Raw genomic sequence first — 23229 nt, 5'->3', positions numbered from 1 at the left:
ATATATCACCGACTATCACTGGAGCACACTTGAGGTTCAGTGACAACAAGTGCTTGCCAGGTTATAATATGCAGCCACACGGAATCTTGGGCAAAAAATTAGGCCCCCGCAGTCAACACAAATTATGGCACGGTGGTGGTTCGGAGTGGTGTTTTTTTTTTTTCAGACAAACATCACCTTATCGTGACATGTATACTTGCAAAATAAGTAATCTGGTTGTCTTGGTTCTTTTACTTTGTAGGAATACTGTTTACCTCTTAGCCGGGAGAGAACTTTTATCAGGATTGGCCAATTGTTTTAGTTTCGCCAAAAAATTGTTTTTTTGAACACTGTCGTGAGCCCATAGGGAAAGAAAACCGACGCGTTTAACGAAACAAGTATTTCCTGAACAAATGTGACTTAGTTTCTGGAATGGAACGAAACATCCCCGGCCAAAGTACAGCAGTATTCCCCATCCATCCTAAATCTAGGATCTAATGTGAACATTCCCGTCCGTCGCATAAAAAAAACGCATTGGAGCGGTTTACAAAGTATTTAACGTAGTGTAGTATATTCTCTGTCATCAAGCACAGCCACCTCGGCTGTCGCTTCCGTATGTTATCAAGCATCCCGGCGTGGCATTATTCTGCTTAGGAATACGGCATGATAACGTATGCCTCGTTTGGCGTTCGTGCATACTTTTTGAACACGAAAATTGTACATAAGTGCTATCAACCCCAACAACGACAAGTATCATTCACAAGGAAACACGGCGAAAAGAGCATGGCCGAGGCGCCCGATCCGGCCGGAAGTCCAGGTATGACGTTGTTCAGCCGGTTTTCGCCCGTGCTCTTCGGTCTTCCGGCATCGCGCGGCGAGATGGGGGCGGGGCATCGGGCCACTTTTGTTTGCTCATTGCGCCGCTTCTATTGCATGTATTGCGAACATATTTCGTACACATGAACTATTCAATGTGTACTTGCTGCTAGTCAACTTTTCTTTTAATTCTAAAACCGCTTCACCTTCCCTTTAAGGCCATGTAGCGGCTGTTGGCCCGTTTTCCTTCAGCGGCAGCAATGAACGCTTTTCTATAGCAACTTTAAAAATAAAGCCACAAAAACAAAGCTGAAACGGAAGGCGTACCTGCAGCGACGAGCAAATGACGCAGTGCGGCTACGTTCTGGCGATAACTATTGCTTTTGCAGTTCTTTTAGACGCGAAGGAAAGAGTGAACGCGTTTATCGAAATTGTTGCAGGGTCACTTTAACGTGCGCTAAAATCTCGTACACACGGGCATTTTTGCTTTACGCCTGCATACGAAAAGCGGCCGCCTCGGCCGGGAATCGAACCCGCGTCCGCGTGCTCAGAAGCACAACGCCTTAGCCACTGAGCCATTGCGGCGGGTCCAACACAAACATAAAAATAGCAAAAGAACATGCTTGGTGAATAAATACTTATTCTGAAGACAAACACACTGTTCTAAACTGAAAGATTGTTCTCGTGTGGCATAACAATGACACATTTGTGAAGGCCTCTAGGCTGCTATTTCATGTCACTTTACAGGCATCCCCTGCATATGGCAAGTGGTGTGACAGATGGTGCATGTCAGGACCACGTGGCCCACAAACTTCTTCAACGGCCTTTTCCTTAAATTCATTCCTTCATTCCATCTTTATTTCGTTTTTTTTTACAAGAAAGACCAGCGAGAAAAAGCTGTTAAAACAGCTTAATCTGGGGCAGCAGATTCTTCCCAGGAGAAGCCGAGTGCCCAACACCAACGAGTTCCTTGGAAACATTTGCTGTTGTGCAGCTTGCAGTTAAACTCATAAACACGGCCTAATGCAAAATAGTTGCTAGCTACGCTATAGACACAACATCAGAAGACAACAAGTCAAAAATCTGTAAAAAACAGTCGATTTCTTCAATGTCGTTGATTCGTTAACCGTTCAGGGGAAAACGCTTCGACATTGAGCTGTCAACAGTTGGAGATGGATTCTCTGGGCCTGTAATTAACGTTTGCTTCGTTCAAACAAGCGCATGCGCCGGGTTCATCGTGGTATAGCTATGTTTATCTTGTGACAGAAATGCAGTCCATACGCGTTGATTTTACATTGCAGTAGCCAGATTTTGGTTCCAGGGGATTCTTGACCCGACGTACACGAGCATGGTACCATTTAGGCTCGTTATCTAAAGTTGGGAACGTTGAAACGCTCATATTGCAGGGAATCCAAGTTGGCGTTTTGCTATCGTTCTTCTTATCTTCATCTGGAGCACACAAAGCCGTCTGGATACGACGGAAACGCCCAGGCGTTCGTTTTGGCAAATTGTGCACGGACGACAGCAATACGCAGCTCTAAGCAGAAGTCACTCCGATGAGCACTTTTAAAGCGAAGCTTCTGTGTACTCACTGATGACTCTAATGTTAAGACGCACTGCAGGAAAGCCAACTTTCCGTGATGATTGTGATGAATGATCGTGATTAAAGTGAAAGGAAAAGCGCTTGAGTGGCCGGAAAAGAACTGCGTCCCTCGCGTTATGATTGATTGATTGATTGATTGTGGGGTTTAACGCGCCGACGCAACGCAGGCGATGAGGCGCGCCGTAGTGGAGGGCTCCGGATTAATTTTGACCACCTGGGGATCTTTATCGTGCGCCGAAATCTCGTACACACGGGCGTTTTTGCTTTTCGCCTCCATCAGAAAAGCGGCCGCCGCGGCCGGGAATCGAACCCACGACCTCGTGCTCAGCAGCGGAACGCCTTAGCCACTGAGCCACCGCGGCAGAACAAACATCCTTGCGTGTACCTCACTTAGGACCCAAGAAATGACGGCAGCAGAAGAGGAAGCCATCACCATGGCTCTCGCTGAACCAGGGGTTCGGAGGGTAGTCATCGATTCCCAGCAAGCCTACTGGAACTAGAAGTAGGGTTGGGTGTCCTGACATGCATGGCGCGTGCTAAAAAACCACTCCCCAAACGGTTCCATTAAGCTCATCTGAACACCCCTCACGCTTCAATGGAGGGAAACAAATACGCCCACCCAACAAGCCTGCGCTTTTACCTTCCGTGCTATGGAGCCGCACGAGAACAGTCACCCGCTTGTCACGTTCAGGGAGATAACCCAGCACTATCGCCTTCTGAGACAGACCGTACCTTCGCTTTACCCTGAACTTTCCAGAGAACAACAAACTACCGTACGGCTCATACAATCCGGGCTCCTTCCCACAGCCTACACGTCTTCACTTAATGTATCCGAATCGCTACGACGCTGAATGTAAATTCTGCTCAGAAGTAAGAACACTCCGCCTCGTAATCGGGGTGTGCGACTTTAGCCCTGAGCACCGTCCTCTCTTTCCGTCAACTACCCAAAAGGAGCAAGGGGAGATGCTGCTGTCCAGGCCCTCTCTACCTACCCAGCTTCAGCTGGTGGACAGAACACAGGCTGCGCGGACTGCATATGGGCCCCACAGAAGAAGGAATCACTCCCCAGGGCTACACTCTGGGCCGTTCAGAAATCTGAGCAGAAGTATTTCTTCCTCCTCCACGTTCTCTGCCGCAAATCTCGTCGCCTCCGTCCGCGGCGCAGAGACGGAGAAGACATATCGTCTAACACCGGGTTGGAGCTTACTTTATTTTATAAAGAAAGTTTCCGCTCTTGTCCTACACCAATACACCTCAGCCAAACACCGTTCATGCTTCATGCATTGATTTAACCTTAACAAGATTATCTCTTTGAAGTAATAAATGGTGTGGTTAAGTGCATTTCACTTCTCTCTGGTTTTGCTATTTGTAGAGCGATGTGAGTGAGTTTAAGTGACATCGCATGGGTAATCGTTATGGGTGCCCTTTACAGCTTTGCTTTCCAACCACATTCACGGGGTGGATTGGCGCGATTTTTTTCAATGACAATTTTTTCAAGCCAAAACGTTTTAGATGGTTTTATGCCCTTCATTTTTGACTGCTGGGGAGGAGTGCTACTTTGAGGCTTTAGTGAAGACAGGGTATTTAAAAAGCAGGTTTATTTTTTAAACTCTCAGATTGGGATGTGTATTTACCCAGCTAAGGGCTCTCGATTTGCATACAATGTTATGCGAACAGCGCGGAGCCCGGGCGCAAGTGGCTTGGCGCAAGAAAGCACTTTTCGGCACGGGATACGACAAAGGAACCGTGGGGATAACAAAGCAATGTGGCCAGTCCTAACATGAAATAGTTGCAGGTAACATCTACGTTTAGGGCTTAACATATACGACGCGATAGCGCTAGTGTGACGTTGCGGGAGTGCTTTTTTTTTTTTAAAGCAGAATTACTACATTTCCCAGTCACCCTTTCCAAACACTAACGGTGAGCGAAGAGAAAAGACTTGGTTTTTTTCTGAATCCAGACAAAGGCCCTCTAGGATTTTGCGGCTTAGGCCGGGTTTACGCTGTTGTCACTGGTCGGTGACTTTGGTTAGTTCCGGTTTCGAAAATTGGGGCGATCATAGCGGCAGGGTGCTGCGGCATGGCCCTACTTCTTCACTGAAATTCAAAACAGCGCAAGAAAAAAAAAACGGGACAACAAACGACGACACACGGCGATGACTAGCAACTGTTTGGTTTATTCCGCGGCTAGCCAAATATACCCAGGGAAGGAAGGCGGGAAGGAAACATGATAAAAATGAAGCGCATCCAACAATACACACAAAACACATGATCTCTACACGTGCATTGACCAAACAGTTAGCAATGCATATACAGCGCAGTGATATAAGACGTGGCCAAAAGCCCGTGGCAAAAAAGGCAATCCTGGCCTGTGAAGCTTGTTTTTTTTTCTGAATCCAGATACCCGTCACAGCCACATAAAACCATACGGAGAATGTAGGTGCTTCGTTGTGCATGAAGTTCCTCTGTCATGTGGGAAGACCTACATTGGTCAGACCGGGCGCTGTTTAAGTGACCGTATCCGCGAGATGCAAACACACTAAAAACAGGTACTGGCAGCAACCTTGCCACACATTGTCACGACCACGGGTTATTGCCCAGATTCGACAATACGCGTGTTGCACGAACGTATAAGGATTAGCGTGAGCGTGAAATCTATGAAGCCTACCTCATTCACAAGGCAGGCGGCGATCGGATTAGTAAGCCGTCTGTTGAATTACTAGATAACAAAATCCGCTTTCCTGATTGATAAATAAAAAAATAAGCTTCACTGGCCCAGATATCCTTTCCTTGCCACGCACCTCTGGCCGCTTTCTTATATCGCTGCGCTGTATCAGCATTGATAACTGTTTGGTCAATGCACGTGTATAGATCTTGTGAGAACCGACAGGTGCGCAAGTCGGTATGAAGAGACGCTATCTAAACGACGCTTGCGTTCGATTTTTGTTCTGCGAAAATTCGGCGTGGTTGCGCATTATTTTTGAATGTAGATAGAATCCAGCAATAAGCGGTCAATAGTGCGGGTATTGTGTCGTGACACTTTTTTTCGCTGCATTTTGTAGGTGTGAATATCCTTCCCGGAAGTGCATGTAGAATAATGGTCGAATCAACGCTTTGTTTCAGACTTTGCGTACACTGACCCAAAGACCGGCATTGAAGCATGCCTATGCATGCTTTTTTTTATTATTAGGTTACAGATTATTGTGTCTCTGGACTAAAACGAATTTTTTGAACGTCTAAGCAACATTCCTGTCTCGAGGTGTTCCCGAGAAATCAGTATACATGGAGCGGAACTTTCAAGTAATGTTCTCCCGCCGAGGCGTGCCGTAGAAAAAAACCTGTGTAGTGACTACACCTATCGAAGTTCTTTCGTAATCAATCATTGTGTGCCTAAATGTGTATGCGGTACGTTTGTCTGCTATTTTGCAATATTGTATGCCCGAATTTGCATACGCCATCTTTTTCTTAGTGTGCAATAGTGTGTACATAATATGTATATACAACACATGAGTGTAGTTCACGTTCTCATTCCTTCGAAATAAAGACTTCCTCATATGCATTTTGAATAAAAGTAAAGCAAAAAGAATGCTTGTGTAACGCTCCAATTAACACCACGACAAAGACAACAATTCGACACCAGCAAACACACTATTCCGTGCATGTTTTCTTTCAATTCCTAAACACGTTAGTGCATACAAATACCGAACTACGGGCGGCGGCCATTCCAAGGCATCGGCCGCCGCTCGCCCAACTTTCGCGCCTGGTGCCATTCCCGAGCGGCCCATGTGGCAGCGACCGACGGCAGAGCGCAGTTGGGCGAGCGTCAGTAGTCGGTTGCGGCTGCCGGCGCGCGGCGTCCTTGCTGGGATGCCCCGGAAAAATGTCAGCAGCGCACGCGACGTAACCAACCTCATTTTTCCCATCGCCATGTGTTGCCATGATGATTGATGCAGCGTTTTTCCGACGCCATGTGCCACTAGGGGAGCATTTAGAGCTGTTGGCACGAATTACGCGGACCACGGTGGATGCTGCAGATGCCGGCCCGTGCTGTTGTCGCAACTGTCGTAATATCTTTAAATACTGACGTCATTTAACGTCTCAGCCAACCGAACTGCGTGAAACAACGTTTTTTTGCATCCATAGCACACGATATAGCTGTTCAGTCCGTAGTCTGAACATAGCCTAAAGGTGCGCGTACACTAGCGTCGAACTTGACGTGCCGCCCTGCCGTCGGCCGCCAGCGGCGTCACCCGCGCTGTGGGTGAAGGCTGCGGCGCGACGCCGCTGGCGGCCGTCGGCGGGGCGGCATGGTGAGCTGGACGCTAGTGTGCCCGTAGATTTATGCGTGCGTGAAACACAGCGGCTGCGGGGTGTTAGTCACTTTGTGTGAGAAACCCGCCGCGGTGGCTCAGTGGCTAAGGCGTTGTGCTACTGAGCACAACGACGCGGGTTCGATTCCCGGTCACGGTGGCCGCTTTTGTGGTGGAGGCGAAAAGCAAAAACGGCGTTGTGGACGACATTTCGGCGCAGGTTAAAGATCTCCACGTGGTAAAAATACGTCGCGCCGCGCCTCATTGCCTGCGTTGCGTCGACGCGTTAAACCCAACAATCAATCAATCACTTTGCGCGAGAAGTCGACAGTGCGAGTGCTTAAAGCTTTATTCTCAGCGTATGTCCAGACTGAGCATTTTGATCTTTCACTAATAGATCCAAAATCGGAGGCAGAGAAAATCTTTTACGGGTATGAAATGGTTGGAGATTAGGAAAAGTGTATAAACAAGTTGTAGCAAGCTGAAGGGGGAAACCGGAAGTCAGCAGCCGCAGAAACAGTAGCTCCTGCCTTCCCCTTTCAATTAGTTGACGGCGATCTTGATGGGTCGAGCTGGTCATGACTGCCTCCGATGTCTCTATAGAAGTGCAATGTGTAATGTTTGAGCTGCCCCCCAGCATATTGTTGGACTTGACCATGTTGTGTGGAAGAGGGTGGGTGTATTAGGTTAGTGTAGGAAGTTTTTTACCGAACATCGTCGCAGGCCTTCCTTCGTATTTGAGAACGTGGCTTTAACCTTTTCCTCTTTTAAACCGCGGAGGTGGTGTAGCTGGCCGTAGTGTGCGGCGTGTAATGCGTTCAAAATACCAAAAATATTCCAAGCGCTCCTGAGCGCGTGCCTGGCGACGACCGCCGAGCGTCCCCACTTCACGCAGTAGCTTCAGCGAGGAAAAAAACTATTTAAAGGTGTCTATTTAAAGGGGTGTATTTAAAGGTGTCTATTTAAAGGTGCCTATTTGGTGTCGCTCCCATGCATCACCCGGGTTATCTGTTAACGCGATAGTACGGTTTTTGTGTTTAAATACGTGTTTTTTTTCTAATAAACTTTCACTGGCGAGTTCAGTGCTTACGTCGTCCCCTGTTTTTGTCCCTTTGTTTCTTGCGCTGTTTTTTCACCATGAATCTGACTCTTAGCTATACTCGGGAGCCAAGCGCGTAGCATGCCGATGGCAGCCAGCATGATACCCATCATCTGTCACCCTGCTCCGTTGCGATGCAGCGTAAGAAGGCGCCTCAAAATAAATTGACGCTGTCCCTTTTGTCATTACAGTTCACAGCACTCACAAACGCTCTCCAAGTGCGCATGCGCGTCGCTTACTGCCCTCACTGTTAGATGGTGCCAACGTTATTCTAGTAACGTTGAGATGGTGCAGCATGCGTCTTATGCCGGGTTCAGACTGCTGTCGCAACTGTCGTAATAGCTTTAAAAATGGCATCATTAAATGTCTAAGTCAACCCAACTGCGTGACACGCCGTTTTTTTTTATGTCCATAGATGAGGATATGGCTTTTGCGTCGGTAGTGTGAACATAGCTTTATTGATTGGTTGTGGGGGTTTAACGCGCCGACCAACGCAGGCGACGAGGCGCGCCGTAGTGGAGGGCTCCGGATTAATTTTCGAAGCGCAAGGGTCCTGACAAGTGTCTCCAATAACGTAAGGAATTGGGCTTAGTTGGTTTTGAATGTTCAAAAACTGCGCTTGAGAATACTAAGAACACTTTTTTAAGGAATACAAACGAAGGACGTCGACAGCATGAGAGCAAACTTGCGACTGTTAGATTGCGCTCATGCTGTCCACGTCTTTGGTTTGTATTCCTTAATAAAAGTGGGCCCTCAGTAACCTGAAGCGCAGTTTTCGAACATGAAATTGTCTCCAGGTTCTTTAGCTCCGAGCTTTCCAGCACGTAGCATCCACAGCGCTTTAATGCGCGAGGAAAGGGCGAAGGCTCCAGGCCTTATAACCGTCACAACCCTATTTAGGGCCCCTTTAAGAAGGAACAGCCGAGCAGACGATGATCCCAGCTGAGCGCGCTTTCTGAGCCTGTGCTGAGCGTCACCCTCTTAGCAATATCGCTCCATCATATAGTGCTCAGGCACAGAAACGTCGCTGCTCAGGCTCGATAATTAAACATTTGTGCGACTTACAGAAATACGAACAACGGAGCGCACAGCCTCCGATGCATGCCGCACCGTCTGGCTGCACAGTCAGTAATCTGCGCGCATGCGTAGTTCTCTCAGAGCGTTTGACAGTGTGGCCTACTGTTCGGGTAAATGCTTGATAAAGAAGTGACGCAAAACATTTATTTTATAGGGACTTTTTAGGCTCTGTCGCCACTGGGCGTCATGTTATCTAGTACATTGGGGAGCCAAGCCCGCAGCAGGCTGATAGCAGCTAGCATGATTCCCTTCACCGATTATCCTGCTCATTGGCGACGCAGCGTGAAAAGGCTCCTCAAAATAGAAGACCGGTGTCGCTTCCGGATCAAGCCTTTCCCATAAATGTAGGCGACACTCTGAAACACTCTCGAAGAAGTAGGCATGCGCACCGTTCACAGACGCTGCAGCCAGATGATGCAGCATGCATTGTAGGCTGTGTGCTCCGTTGTTCGCATTCCCTTTAATACCCCCCTGTACGTACAGGTAGGGTCCCCTTTAAGACATTTGAATAACTAGAAATAGAAGTCAGTACCTCCAACCATTAGGACGAACCGCCGACACGGACAGAATAGAACATACAACTCGGTTTCATTCGAAACACAAGAGAACGCGACGAGGTATTCATTCACTTCCGGCAACTCTCTCGCGATAGTTCTTCGTTTCGTGTATAAATCCGGAATCGTGATAACGAAAAGCACGCGTCTTCTACCGTGAGTCACGAAAACGTTCCCGCTGAATTAGTGAATCACTGCGCCATCCTACGGGTCTAGGACCTGGTGGCGTTGGTCGGCTCTCTACTTCGCATATTCCCCGAGAAAAAAAAAATCATACAGCTATGCGCGGTAACACAAGAGCATGCAAGATAAAACTAGCTGATAACACAGAATTCGTACTCATGAGTAAATAACAACATAAAATGCCATGCATACACAGAGAAAGCCTGGAAGATAGTTTTCTAAGTTAACAGTCCTTGTGCTGCGGTATGGTGTGGCGTGATGGCGAAGGTGTGAACTTGCAATTAAACTGGAGAAATTATCTACCTAATACATTCTCGTAGATTCATTCAATGTTTGTAATTATGAGTAACTCCAATCATATCACCTAATCAAACCTCTCACGTACTGAAGCTGATCAAAATGTGTTATTTCTGGGTCTGCTGCAGCAACAGCCAAATTCTCACTGCAGCACTTAATAAAAAAGCTAGCGGTTTTTAACCTCAACAGGATTGCTTTTGAAAAGGCCCATATTCTGTCTACTTACAGGAACAGCGTTGCGAGAAGGAATACCGACACGAACACCAGCAATGTGTCTTCGAACATTTCAACCATCCTTGTGATGACGGTATGCCGGTTTGCCAGTGCCTTATCGCTTATCCAGGACTGGCCGTGCGTGTCAGTGCTCCAGGGAAACAGGCGCTGACTGGCAATGGGCGTACACACCCTCTGTCTGAGCTCTATCTAGTGTATAAACGTCGGCGCAATTCATTGCGGTGCTGTTATAAGCGATGGCAGGCCATTCATTGACTAGTAACTACAAAAAGGGGATCGCCACTGCCCTCATTTGGTTAGAAGTCTTATCGCTCTACAGGAACGCGCGAAATACCCCCTTTTGGCGATGATAGTGCACGACGCAAGGCGCAGGATCAGCGCACTCTAAAGATCTTTGTGTGACAAGCAGCCTGATAAAGTCTCGTCGGCGCGTGTTGGGGACACTGACACGTGCAGGGTCACCCATCCGCGCTTAACGCTGCTGTGACAAAGAAAAAAATGGCGCGTATCTGCTTGTTCGTAAGCAAATATCTTCCACAGACGATCGTCTTCTGCCGTCCCCGCCAAGTAAATACCTCTCTTCTCCACTCCTCTACGTCGCACTTTCTTCCCGCCTTCCCCCCGCCTCGCTCCTGTCACAATAAATATGGTGGAGGGTTACTGTAGTCAATTCGATTTTCCCGCGTCCCAGTGCCTAGCGCGCCATCTATTAGAATCTTTTGTTCCTGTTGCACTCGGAATGCCATCACGAGGTCTTGGCTAGAGTCAGGTCTTTTCCTATTTTGGGTCGAAACATTGTTTTTAAATGGTATTTTTTCCCTGATATCAAATATACACCTCATATCTATTTTCTGTAAAGAAACTCTGCCCCGTTCCAGTTATGTATTGATGTGGGGCCCTATTCTCGACTGCACAAATTCCCAGGAAAACTGGGAATTTGCCGGAAGTCTTTCCTGATTGTATTTCAATTTTGGTAGCGTGCTTCCTGTTTACAAAGCGGTTGTGTGTGCTGTCGTCATTTTGAAGTTTCTTGACATTAACCGGCACGAGGTCTAAAGTTTGCCTTATTTCTCTACTGAAAGCGCTTAATTCTTCCGCCAGCAATAAAAAACTAGAATAAATGCACCGGACGTGGAAACGTAGGCTTGTCTTTGCTATTCAAAAACAATACTGCTTGTAATAGACGCCCTCTCTGTGACTGGCTGAGAACGCGTGACGTAATTTAAACAGTTGGCGGGAACGATCACCTCACACATTGGCAACTTCAGCCTCCGTAAAAGTGACGCAATGTTACCTAACAGCTTGAAAATGGCGGCTGCTTTTGCCGCGAAATAGGGCAAAAAATTTCCCCAACCTTCGGCGCGGCGAAATTCACGGCAATTTTCTGCAGGCGCATTTTCGTATGACGCGCGGGTAAATCATGTTTTCTATCGAGAGAAATAATAGTTTCCAGTGTTTTTATGTCAGCGATTATGGAGCATACAAATAATGTGCATTAATTTGTTTTGCAATAAAAGAAAAACTATTTTTTTGGCGTAATCGCAACCAAAGAGGGCAGTACAAGCCTCTCCATGACAAAGGCAACCCTATGCATGGTATCTGTCCAGGATCCTCCTAGTAAGCTTCTGGGTCACATGATCGAACTCAAGAGAAAAATAACCAAGAAAAGTGACTCTTTTGTTCATTACAGGGCTGATCGAAGCTGACCTTGACGAATCGGGGAACAGGCGACATCGGTGCGCTCCGCGTTTATCAGGCGTAGCGCTTTGCTGCTCTTTTTTGTCATCCAAGCGACGGTCCCGGCCGTCTTTTTCTGTGATCACGCCAAAAACTTGTAACATAGCAGCAGACGATAGCGTGGCGGCGGCCGGGAAGCTGATATCGCAACAAAGCTTGCAATGAAGCAAAGAGCTTAACAATGTTAATAAAAGCGATTGAAAGAAATAAATAGACACGCTAAAAAGATTGTGTGATGTTCGTTAGCTCAACATCTCCCTTTCGCTCGCTCTTGGATCAACATCACTCGATCGCCTTGTGGTGTTGACGCCAATTTTAACCAGCAGAAATGTGTTTTCCTTGGCAACCTCACCTACCGTCTAAATTTTTGTAATACATGCCAAGTGTTTTTATATATTTTATAGGCGATATCTGATACCTTAGTTGTGATATTTATGAGTGAAGCGTCAAATTACACTGCATGTCGTCAGAGGTATACGTGCATCACCTCACTGATTGCTTACGTTGTGCTTACTGAAAAAAAACATTGGGAATTGCCTGGGAATTCGTGCAGTCGAGAATAGGCCTCCTGCGCTGGAGTTTTGGCGACATGCAGCGCCCCTAGTGGCCGACGTCTCTGGGTAGTACAAAAGCAGACGACCCTCGCCGCCCTCCATGTGTTTTCAATTACATGCCAGAGTGAAAGTAGGTTGCACTTAGTTTAATCGCTTCGTGGCGCGTTTAAAGGACTGCATACTGTATGAAATACCCCTTCAAGTAGTTGCAGAGGGTAAACGAAATAGTATCCGCTAAAACAAGCCGATTTATCGGCTTTCTTTTGAGCGAACTGTCGCGGTCGTCGCGGCGTGGGACCGTATCGCCAGGTCGGGTGCTCAGCGTTCTAACTTCCTGACGACCATTACCGTTTTTTCTTCTTGCGTGCGGTCGACAAAGGAAAGTTCACGAGTAGCACAAACACGGAACGCTGCTGGTAACTGCAAAAGCTTGCTTCAGCGGGAGCATGCAAGCGAACGCAAGAATTGCGCAGCCGACTCAGCTGACAGTGCTGGCCTGGCACCTCCTTGAAAACGAGTGGAAATATTGTTTTGTATTTTTACAAACTAAATAATTCTTGCGTAACGTTTTACGCCGCACGATTTACGAACGGCAGGGTACATTTATACTAGCGAGTAGGACAAATTAGGAGCTATGAAAAGACGCAAAACAAGCACCAAATCGCACGCCCGCTGCCTGCAAAGATGTCTACTTCTATTTTTGCATAACATATATAACAGCCGCATACACGGCGCGCGGCCCCGCATATTTACATACGATCATCACTGATTCTGTTCGTTATCTTCTAGTGCAGGGGTCGCCGCTAACAATCCGAACGCCGACACGCCAGTTTTGTCCTCAAATGGAGTTAGGCGGCGAGACAAGAACAGAGAATTGGTCGCTTCCATTTGAATTGTCTCCCATCCTAACACTTGGCCAGATTACAGTCAAATATTACTGGCAATTCGCTATTTTTTTTTCGCGTTCAAAGCCCCCCTCCTTCTCCCACCCGATTTGCCCTCCAGCCCTCCGCCGTGTCGGCTGCATGCGACTCGGCCCTACAATTCAAAACGTTGCTGACCCTCATTCTAGCCTATTAAATGCGAACTGGGAATATATAATGCAAGAGCGTAATTAAGTAAAGTGAGAGCAAACAAGGAAAGCGAGCGGCCTCTCAGTTCGCCCGACCACCATGTTTTACCGCCACTAATTTCGGAATCGCAAAACAGATTCCACGCTTCTGACGCTCGCTGCATTTTGTCGCTGACACACGCAACAAAACGGCAAGCAAACGCTGCACCATGTATTCGCAACGGCAACGCAAACGAGCACTGTTTAATGAAAGTGCACGCATAGTGCGCAGGTGCGCAAAAGAGCGGCGCACCGCAGCAGGCGAGCCAGCGGTCCGCCGGTCTCGCTGGCTTTTTAGATCGCGATCATCGCCGATTGCGTCCCTCTTATTTTTTGATCGGCTGTTGTTGAAATGCCCTTGTGACCTAGGGCAGTAGTTTAAACTAGAAGTTTCACTTCAAATTGCCAGTGAACCGGCGAGTGCGAGAGCGCCGTCACCGTCCCAGCACTTTCGTCGGAGCAGTACACGTATTTAGCGCTGCAAAGCTTTTTTCCCTAATGCCAATTGTTGATCGCCGGAAGAGACCGGACTCGTCGGGGATGGGCTGGTGACCATGTCGCAAAACAATCGGGAACATCGAGCTCATTTTGCTTCTGTCAACACGGGATCCTATGGGACCCGCGCGGCTTTGTACTACCCGGAAGTACTGCCCGGAAGCCGCTGGCGCAGCGCCCCCTGGGAAGTGCAGGAGGCCTATAGGACCCGTGTTGGATCAAATATGCCGAATGTTTTCTTTTTGCTTGGGAATGTAAAAGAGGCAGGTATGTGCTCTTCAATTACCTACCCGCTGCTTTTTTCTGTGCCGTCATTCCCGGTTGGCGCAAGGCTTCGACCACAGCATGACGCGTCGACTGTTCCAGTCCTGTAACTTCAGCTGGGGCCTCCGGCGCCGATTATCGACGAGCCATGCTTTCATCACCAACTGGATCTGTCAACCACCTTGAAGCCCTTTCTCGACCAATACCGCCTGTATAAACATTGCCTACCGCGTCGCCCGCTTTCCAATGGTAGGGACGCTTAGTTCAGGCACTCATCCGCTATGTGGCGCGTGCCGGCGGACGTCCCGCCTTACGTCACTGCTCGCGAGTCGCGAACACTGCACCCACTTCTACAGCGTGTGTCTGTCAGCCTGCCTCGAAGGCGTCGGAGCGCCATCTGGGGAACGCTAAACAAAGTGTCAACTATTTTGCACAGTTTCCGAGCAGCGGTGCTGGCTGGCAGACATGAAAGCACGTAGGAAGGCTGCGGAGCGGGAAAGAGTAGGAGAGAGCAACAGGAGAGTGGCTGTTAGGCCATTTTTCGCTCACGCGTTAGGCAAGGGTTATACAGGTGGCGTTGTCTCGACAGCAAGCGTCATCCACACGGCCAACACTAACCACCGACCACTTAAAGAACGGGCATCGCACGCCAGCCTTTAGTGGGCACGGAAGAGCGGATGCGTGTGTTCTACAATGCTTAAGCCACTGCCTTTTGTTGTGCAGGTTAGTAAAATTACGTCACTGTACTGTAAGTGTTCTAGTAACGTCTGCCTGCTGCTCCTTCCGTGCCCAAGTATTCTTTGCGATATATTTTGGGAATGCCTTCTTGTATATAAACAGCTGCTGCTTTGCCGTGACGTAGAGGTAAATCTGGGGCCCAAAAAATAAGTCCTAGCGCCTATCACCCATCTTTCCGCCAAGCTAGAGTCGCGTCATGCTAACGTTTTGCAGGTTTTTGCTGACCTTAAAAAGAACCAAGAAATACTGAGGCAAACGGTTTCCGACTTATCAACTAGGATGGGTGCTCTACAGTGTGTTGTCGATACCCTTGATGTCGGACCACGCACCGCTGACATAACATACGTTGTTTCTACCGCTGTCCAAAGTAAAACTGCGGAAGTAAAGTCAGGGATGGACGAGCTTCAGACCGGTCCAGAAGGGACAACCTTATTGTTTACGGAATAGCTGACAGCGCAGTGGAGACACTGTTTCAATCCGAAGTCCACGTGTGTAACCTGGCCTCTCATCTTGAAATGCGAAGTTCTGAAATTTCTGAAAGTATATCCAGAGAGCATAGGTTGGGGGCTTTTTCAGCCCCAAAAATGCGACCCATATCATCGTCAAGTTTTCCTCTTCCAAAATAAGGGACCACATTCTCTCACAAAAAGCCAAACTTAAAAGCACAGGTGTATCATTAGGGGAGGAATTTTGCCGAACCACTTGACAATCGCGGAAAAAGCTATTTGAATTTGGTAATACAAGCGGTCAGAATTTTTCTCTACGTAGAAACAAATTTGTAATCAACAAGAAAACGTACGTCTACTGCGCGGCAACGGATAAGGATTGTGACGACACCCCTAGCCGAGAGACACGTGCATCGAGCGGTAGCGCGTCAGTGCATACTCCCCGCATCAGTCCGCATTCATAGCTATCTTCAGCGCTGCCACATGTCGAGCGCGTGTCCGTACTTTTCACAAATAGGCGAAGCATAATGAAAAAGTGGGTGCAGTGATCGTGTGCAATTGACTCTTGTTCTGCAGATATCGTTTTTTGTACAGAGGCTGTCGGCTAAAATAAAGAACTGTGAGATATTTGCATGCCAAAAATCATGCGACATTTATCGCTACGACCGCGACGTACACCCGGCGGCAAAATACGCCGTGGTACGCGAGCGCGTGGCAAAATGCATCGCCGCCACATCTGACGTTGCACTTTAGTGTCGAGATACCGGTGTGCGCGTACGCGCCCTAACCCTATATACCGATTCCAATAAATCAGACAGTTTGCACATATTTATATGCTGATGACATAGCCTTCTTTTCTGCTGCGGGGAATATTCATCATCTATACAAACAAGTACAGGGATATCTGGGTTTATCGAGAGGTGGATTACAGGCTTGAATTTGTCCATCGACGTCGCTAAAATCGCGGTCCTGGTATTTCCGTTATCCACTCCTGTTAACCTTTGTTTTAGTTATCGCGAGAATAACATTCCTCAGGTGATTGCTTTGAAGTACTTGGGTATTATCTATGACAGTACGCTTGATTGGCGCCCGCACATAAACCGCATTTCGACAAAAGGGGAACGAGCTCTAGCCTTGTTGCGTAGACTTAGCAACAGAAAAATTGGCATGCGGAGGGACACCCTACTCTTTATATACGGTGGTTATGTAAGACCCATTGTCGAATTCGGGTGTGTCCTCTTTTCGGGTGCAGCAGCGTACAAACTCTGTCCTCTTATTCTTTTGGAGCGACGAGCACTGAGACTGTGCCTCGGCCTTCCGCGATATGTGGCAAATAGCATTTTGCATTTAGAGGCCCTCTCGCCGTGTCTAGAGTCTTGATCTAAACTTTTAACAGTGCAGACTATGATGGGAATCTTCGAGTCTCCTCAGAGCAAATTTTTGTCTTTGATGGTGGCTCGGCCAGCATTGTTTTATAACTATACATGGCCTCGATACAATCGTCCTCAATGTGTGTATGCCCAAAGCTTGCTTTCACTGCTCAACATCAGTCTTCCAGAAATTCTGCCGATGTTACCTGAAGTCGTATCTGCTCCTATGTTCCTCGATAACGCATTCGCCCATAACGCAAAACCGCTATCCACACGGATACTGATAGGTTTGCTGGACGAGCAACTGGGGTACTTTCGCTCACTTGTGGTTGTGGCAACGGATGCATCGCAACGGGCAGAGAGGGCGGGCGTGGGAATTTTCAGCCCACGACTTAATTGCTCATTTTCTTATCGTTTACGTGATTTTACTCTTATATTCGAAGATTAGTTTTTTTTCAATAGGTATGGCCTTAAAAAATTACCTCCACAATACTTAAATGTTGCTTATTTCTGATTCTCTGTCCGTTTGTACCGCGCTAACATCTCTAAAAAAATCATTACTTTTTTTCAACAGGTATGGCCTTAAAAAATTACCTCCACAATACTTAAATGTCGCTATTATTTCTGATTCCCTGTCAGTTTGTACCGCACTAACATCTCTCAAAAAATCATTACTTATCTGTACCGTCAGCCGCATTGTGCCTCCCTATTTACGTGACATCAGGCTCATCTGGGTCCCAGGGCACAGGGGCCTATGGCTCAATGAAACGGCTGACTCTTTGGCCGGTTCAGCTTTAGATGGCCCTATGGTGGACCTCAGCCCTACCCCATTTCTCCTGACGCGAGCAAGGTTCCGCAGATATCTACGGCTAGGGATGGCACAGGAAGATACTATCACAGCCTTGGATGACTATGCCCATCTTGCTCACACTTGGAATGCGAGATTTTGCGAGTCCCGCCAGTGTGAGGTCACTTTAATCAGCATCAGATGCAGAATACCACAGCTTAATTTTTATTTGCAGCGCGCTGGCCTCACCTCCGCCGGTCTTTGTGCTGCTTGCGGTGAAATTGAAACACTTGAACACTTTTTCCTGTACTTCCGCGGTTTTTCTCTCATTCGGAAACGGTATCTAGGCGCTCCAATTCAACGCATTGGCATTCCTCTGTCGATGCATGTGCTCGTTTGGTTTGGGGCAACATCCCTTGGGTTTTATCATAGAGGGATTATTGCGGCCATTCACGCGTACATATCAGGGACCAGACGCATGTCCTGCTAACCAGGTCCAATTTTTTAGCCTTTTCTCCCAATAATGGCATCATTCACTGATTCTTCTCTAGATCTAGTATATAATTCGGTAACCGTTCCCCAATTCCTACAGGCTGAATATATAGGGCTATGAGGTGGGAGTTTTAGCCCCACAAAGCCACCCCGTTTCTTGGCCAATCCCCCAAGTTGGTATGTGCTACTACATCAGGAACAACAAAGACAACAACAAAAAATACTACTACCCTGCCTTTTTGCTCGATTGAAACAGCAAGGCTGATAGCATTGAGCGCCTGGCGCAAGGGCTCACATTTTGTGCTCAACACATCTCTCTGGCGCACGCTTCCGCGGCGGACGGCGGTTGTGAAGCGTGTTTTGATCTATCTGCCTGGCTCTGACAAAGGACGCATTGCAACAAGATTTTAATATAAGTTTTAAGGGGTATAGCGTTTGTTTCGCTGGCTGAATGCGAACCTTTTGGTCGGTGTCTGGGTCAGTGAATTTATTGCGTATTGCCACCTATAATTCTTTTGTTGGTTTTTGTCAAACCCGCGACTTCGCCGATCTTAGCTCGCGTTTTTTTTTCAGCCAATACCCGCTTGATTACGCATGCAATGTAACCTTTTGTACCACTTTATTCAATATAAACTATTTCTACCCCAAGTTCGTTTCCGTTTTTGTGTGATCATTTTTAATACAAACCAGCTATATGTTTTAGGCAGATAAAATAAACACGCGGTGGAATACATGTGGCACAACTTCTTCACAGAGAGAGGCAAAAAAGACATAATAGCAAGCGTGGTTAGGCGCGCATGCGCACATCGTTGTCTCGACACCAAAGATGCAGCGCCAGATGGCGCGTCTATGCAATTTGCCACGCGCTCGCGTGCCCCGGGTAGGGTAATTTTGCCGCCAGGTGTACGTTCTGATGGAGGTGTATTGACTGGCGTCAGCAGCGCTCTCAAATCTTATCTGGTTAGTGTCTCTTCCGGCTTGGAACTTATCTTTGTACGAATCTGCCTCCCCGGGCAAGATTTCATTCCATGCGCATGTTACCGGTCGCCTAACGCCTCGCCCTCGTTTTCTGTAGAACTACATGACGTTTTCAAAAGTGTCATTGTTAGATACCCGAATTCCCCCTTATTTGTTTTGGGAGACTTTAAACTACAAAACATAAAGTGTCAAAGCGATCCGGTGACCATTACCCAAAATTTGTCTGAGTGTGCTGACTTCATAAACGTATGTGTTGACTTCAATATAGCCCAACTCATTCACAAACCCACACGCACTTCCACTACTTGTTTTAACACTTTAGACTTGATCATAGCAAACGCGCCAGACTTGCTTACTTGCCTTAGTTACCTCCAAGGAATGAGTGATCAGGTCAATAAGGTCAAACATAAGGACAATGACGGAATAAATTGAGCGATTCGTCGATGAATTCATGACGAACTTTGAAGAAAGGTTAATAAAAGAAAACTGGTCTATTTTAAAAATAAACTTTTATATTTATGTGACCATTACGTCCCACAAATAACTGTCCGCCCTAATCATCGTTCGCCATGGTTCAATGCTGCACTTCACCGCTTACGCAACAAAATGAAGCTATTGTTTCCCTCTGCCAAGCGTTTAGACTGCCCTGACCGCTGGTCCCAGTGCCAAAACGATAACGCCGAATACGTCCTCAAAGTTTCTAATGCGAAGAACGCTTACGTTAATGTAACTCTTCCCTCTTACCTACAGAAAAATGCACTAAAATTTTGGTCTATTGTGAACGATAACAACAGCAAGGTGACGCAATTAACAGAATGTGGTGTGCCTGTTCCAAATAATGAATGCGGCAAGCTTTGAACTACGCATTTTATTCAGTTTTGTGCAAAGTTTTCCGTCTTCTCTTCCAAACGCCCCCAGCCGTAATTTTCCCTCCGTGTACTATATTGTTATAGATTGGGTAGGAGTTATAAAACTAACCAGCAACTTGAATATGTATGTTTCAGCTGGTTTTGGTGGCATAAATTCTAAAGTATTGAAATGTACAGAGTTGGACTTATCCCTAATTCTTTCGAAGATCTTTCATTCGTCTTTGTTGTGTTCATGCCTATCCGTTCAGAAATCGGGTAACACCAATTTGCGGAGAACTACCGTCCCATTTCACTGACGAGCATTCCATGTAAAATGTTGGAGCAAGTAACGATTCGTCTCCCCGAAGTCCGGTGTCGATCAGGAACCTAATCGCCCGGGCTCCGGTTAATTTGGCAGGAGGCTGGCAGGGCAATGGTGTTGGAGTTCTTGGAGGCGGCGGTCGAATTGACGAACTCAAGGCGTTGGGGTTGATTAAATGAAACGAAGGGTTTATATGCAGCTATTTACAGTGGGAAAACTGGGTACATGAATAATAAAGGAAGAACTGCTAACTTCGGCTAGACGCTCGCTCCGAGTGCGCACAAATCACTCGAGCTCCTCAACTTCGTCTAACTCTCCTATTCTCGGAGCGTACACAAACCGCTCGAGAAACCACGGCCGAGACCCTGTCTCGCCGCAAGATCCGTCTAGTTGCCCGGTACGGCGCTGTACCCTTAACCTCCGACGAGTTCTTAACCTCAACTAGGAGGCTCACAAATCCCAACCTAGCTTTAACGGTCGAGACTCCTTGTCCCGCCGGGAACTGCCAGCTCAGCGCTCAGACAAGAACCATTTCCAACGGCCAAGTTCGGCCTTATAAAACCTCGAGATCACCCTCTCTCGGGAACGCCTCTGTAGCGTTCGCACACGCGTATGGGAGTGCCCACATTCACGTGGACAGCTGTCACTCAGCACGCCCCGGAATATTCATTGAGGCGCCGCCACCTTCGGGTCAACGGCACGCCCGCAGACGAGCAGGTTCGTGCGACCCCGCGGTGTGAAAGCGAAAGACGGCGACAGTGCGTCAAGCTGACCAGGGCGCGACAACAATCGAGACTCGTGCGGAACTCGTCCGACGCCGGTAATCCCACCACCTCCGCGCGTCAGGCAGACGTTCCCGGAACCCGGCGGCGCTGTCTGCTTTCTCAATGGGGGATTTCCTTGAGGTATGCGCTGGGCCAGACGATCCCTCTCCCGTGCGCGCCGTGACAAATTAACGACGGCAGCAGCGCAGTGTTGGCAGTGCTACGTCGCTAGACAGAGTGGCGGGTTCTCACGCGCAGCCCGGGCGCCTGGCCGCTAATCTCATAAGTGGACCTTACAGAGCACATATTCGCATTTAATTAGTTTTCTCGAAATTCCTTTTTCAAACGTCAGCACGGCTGTAGGAAGAAGCTGTCATGCGAAACCCAGCCTGTGTACTTTACTAACAACCTGTTTGTTAACGCTGATCAAAATATCGACCCCGACTGCATTTTTCTTGATTTTGCGAAAGCATTTGACACTGTATCTCACGAATTACTAAATCTCAAGCTCAGCAAACTTAACATTGACCCTAATGTTCTGTCTTGGAATAAAGGCCTTTTCTATTCGAATCCTGTTCCTAACCGCTAATGAGTGTTTAGCCCCCTTCTGTGCTGTAACGTCTGGCGTACCTCAAGGGTCAGTGCTGGGCTCATTGCTCTTTCTTATTTACATTAACGATCTTCCCAACTGCATCACTTTTCAACCATTTAACTGTAATATATTAAAACTTCTACAGCAGCTGACATCTTCAAACTTCAAACCGATCTTAACAGCCTATCGGATTGGTGCAATAAATGGCTTATGCGGCATAACTTGGCGGATTGTACATATATGCGAATTTGTCGTCGTGCTGATACGGCTAACCCGTGTACGTACAGCCGTCATGTTCGCTTCTTTATCACACGTCGATTAATACAAATATCTCGGTCTTCATATTACATATAAACTGTCTTGGCAAGTGCATGTTGACTATATAGTAACGATTCTAATGGTATGCTCGGATATTTACGTCGTATTTTTCATCTGCGCTTTCATCGCTGAAACAATTTATAAAACACTAGTAACTTCAAAATTTGAATACGCATGCGCCATCGGGGATCCTTCCAAACACTCTCATCCTCGCCCTCGAAGCGATTAAAAACCACACGGCTCGCTTTCTGTTTTCTCACTACTATCGCCTTTCTAGCGTAACTGCAATGAAGAAGTCGCTAAACGTGCCTAAGAGGTGTCATTGCGCCGTAAGTCTTTGCGGCTTTCACTTTTTCCCAAAATCTTTCATCACAACCCCTTCTTAATTAAAAAGAACAGCTTTTCTCGAATGTCTCCTACATTTCGCCCCGTTTATGGGTCATTCGCCTCAAGAATGCTCGCCTGGGTTTAGAGCAGGCCTTCCCGTTAGTCTGTCGGCGGACAGCGGCGCTCCTCAGTCAGGGCAGGAGATTAGCAACGACTTCTTCATTGTGTCGGCGAGCGCGCGCGGACAAACGCGGGGCGGCAAGGCGAGGACACTAAGATGTCAGCCGTGCGAAGACTACGCTAAGCATTCGGCTTTGGATTTGTGTATGTGCTACCCGCTTGGCGTAATGGTTTGACCACTGCACGCGGTCAGTGACTATAGGAGGCAGATGTCTTGTGTTTGCATGTCGGTTGCAATAACGTGCCCGGGGAAACGTACTTGAGTGCATGAGAGAGTGTTGGGTGACGTGACCGCAGGTGGTAACATGTGTGGGATTGATTGGTTCTTGTGGCCAATCAATGATTCATAATAATCTTTATTTTTAGATACTACAGTTCCTTTACGTATATATGTATATATATTTGCTGTGTTGCTGTCATTTCATTGCGAATCTGGCTGATTTCTACGCCTGTACCATCGACCACCACCTGCTGTGGAATTTTTGTACTTGCCCCCCCCCCCCCCCCTCGCTTATGTAATACCCCGCAAGGGGCTCTAAGGGTACAATAAATGATGATGATGATATTTGGATCATGGTTTAAAAGTTGGTGTTCCGTCTAGTGGAATATTTATCATCACTCTTTCATTCCACGAACAAGTAGAGACTGAAACCACCTTCCCGCCGCCATCGCCTCCATTACGGACGCAAATAACTTCAAGGTGATCGTACATCAAGAAGTGTTTTAAATGTATTGTTTGCACATTTTTAGTTCTT

The 23229-nt window shown here is 47.5% G+C and overlaps 1 protein-coding gene across 1 annotated transcript in view; it reads right to left on the bottom strand.

Annotated features, from left to right (window-relative positions):
• Positions 1-10474, bottom strand: part of LOC144168832 (cytochrome P450 3A41-like) — a 63011-nt gene extending 52537 nt beyond the window's left edge. Inside the window, exon 1 of the mRNA XM_077697817.1 lies at positions 10144-10474. Within this exon, the coding sequence (XP_077553943.1) occupies positions 10144-10211 (68 nt within the window). The 5' untranslated portion in view covers positions 10212-10474. The remainder of the gene's footprint in view (positions 1-10143) is intronic.
• Between the last annotated feature and the right edge of the window lie 12755 nt (positions 10475-23229).

Source organism: Haemaphysalis longicornis, unplaced genomic scaffold (assembly GCF_048455015.1).
Source record: "Haemaphysalis longicornis isolate Haplotype H1 unplaced genomic scaffold, Haemaphysalis longicornis Haplotype H1 scaffold_2, whole genome shotgun sequence".
NCBI classification, from domain to species: Eukaryota; Metazoa; Arthropoda; class Arachnida; order Ixodida; family Ixodidae; genus Haemaphysalis; species Haemaphysalis longicornis.
This window is presented reverse-complemented; position numbering and strand designations above follow the sequence as displayed.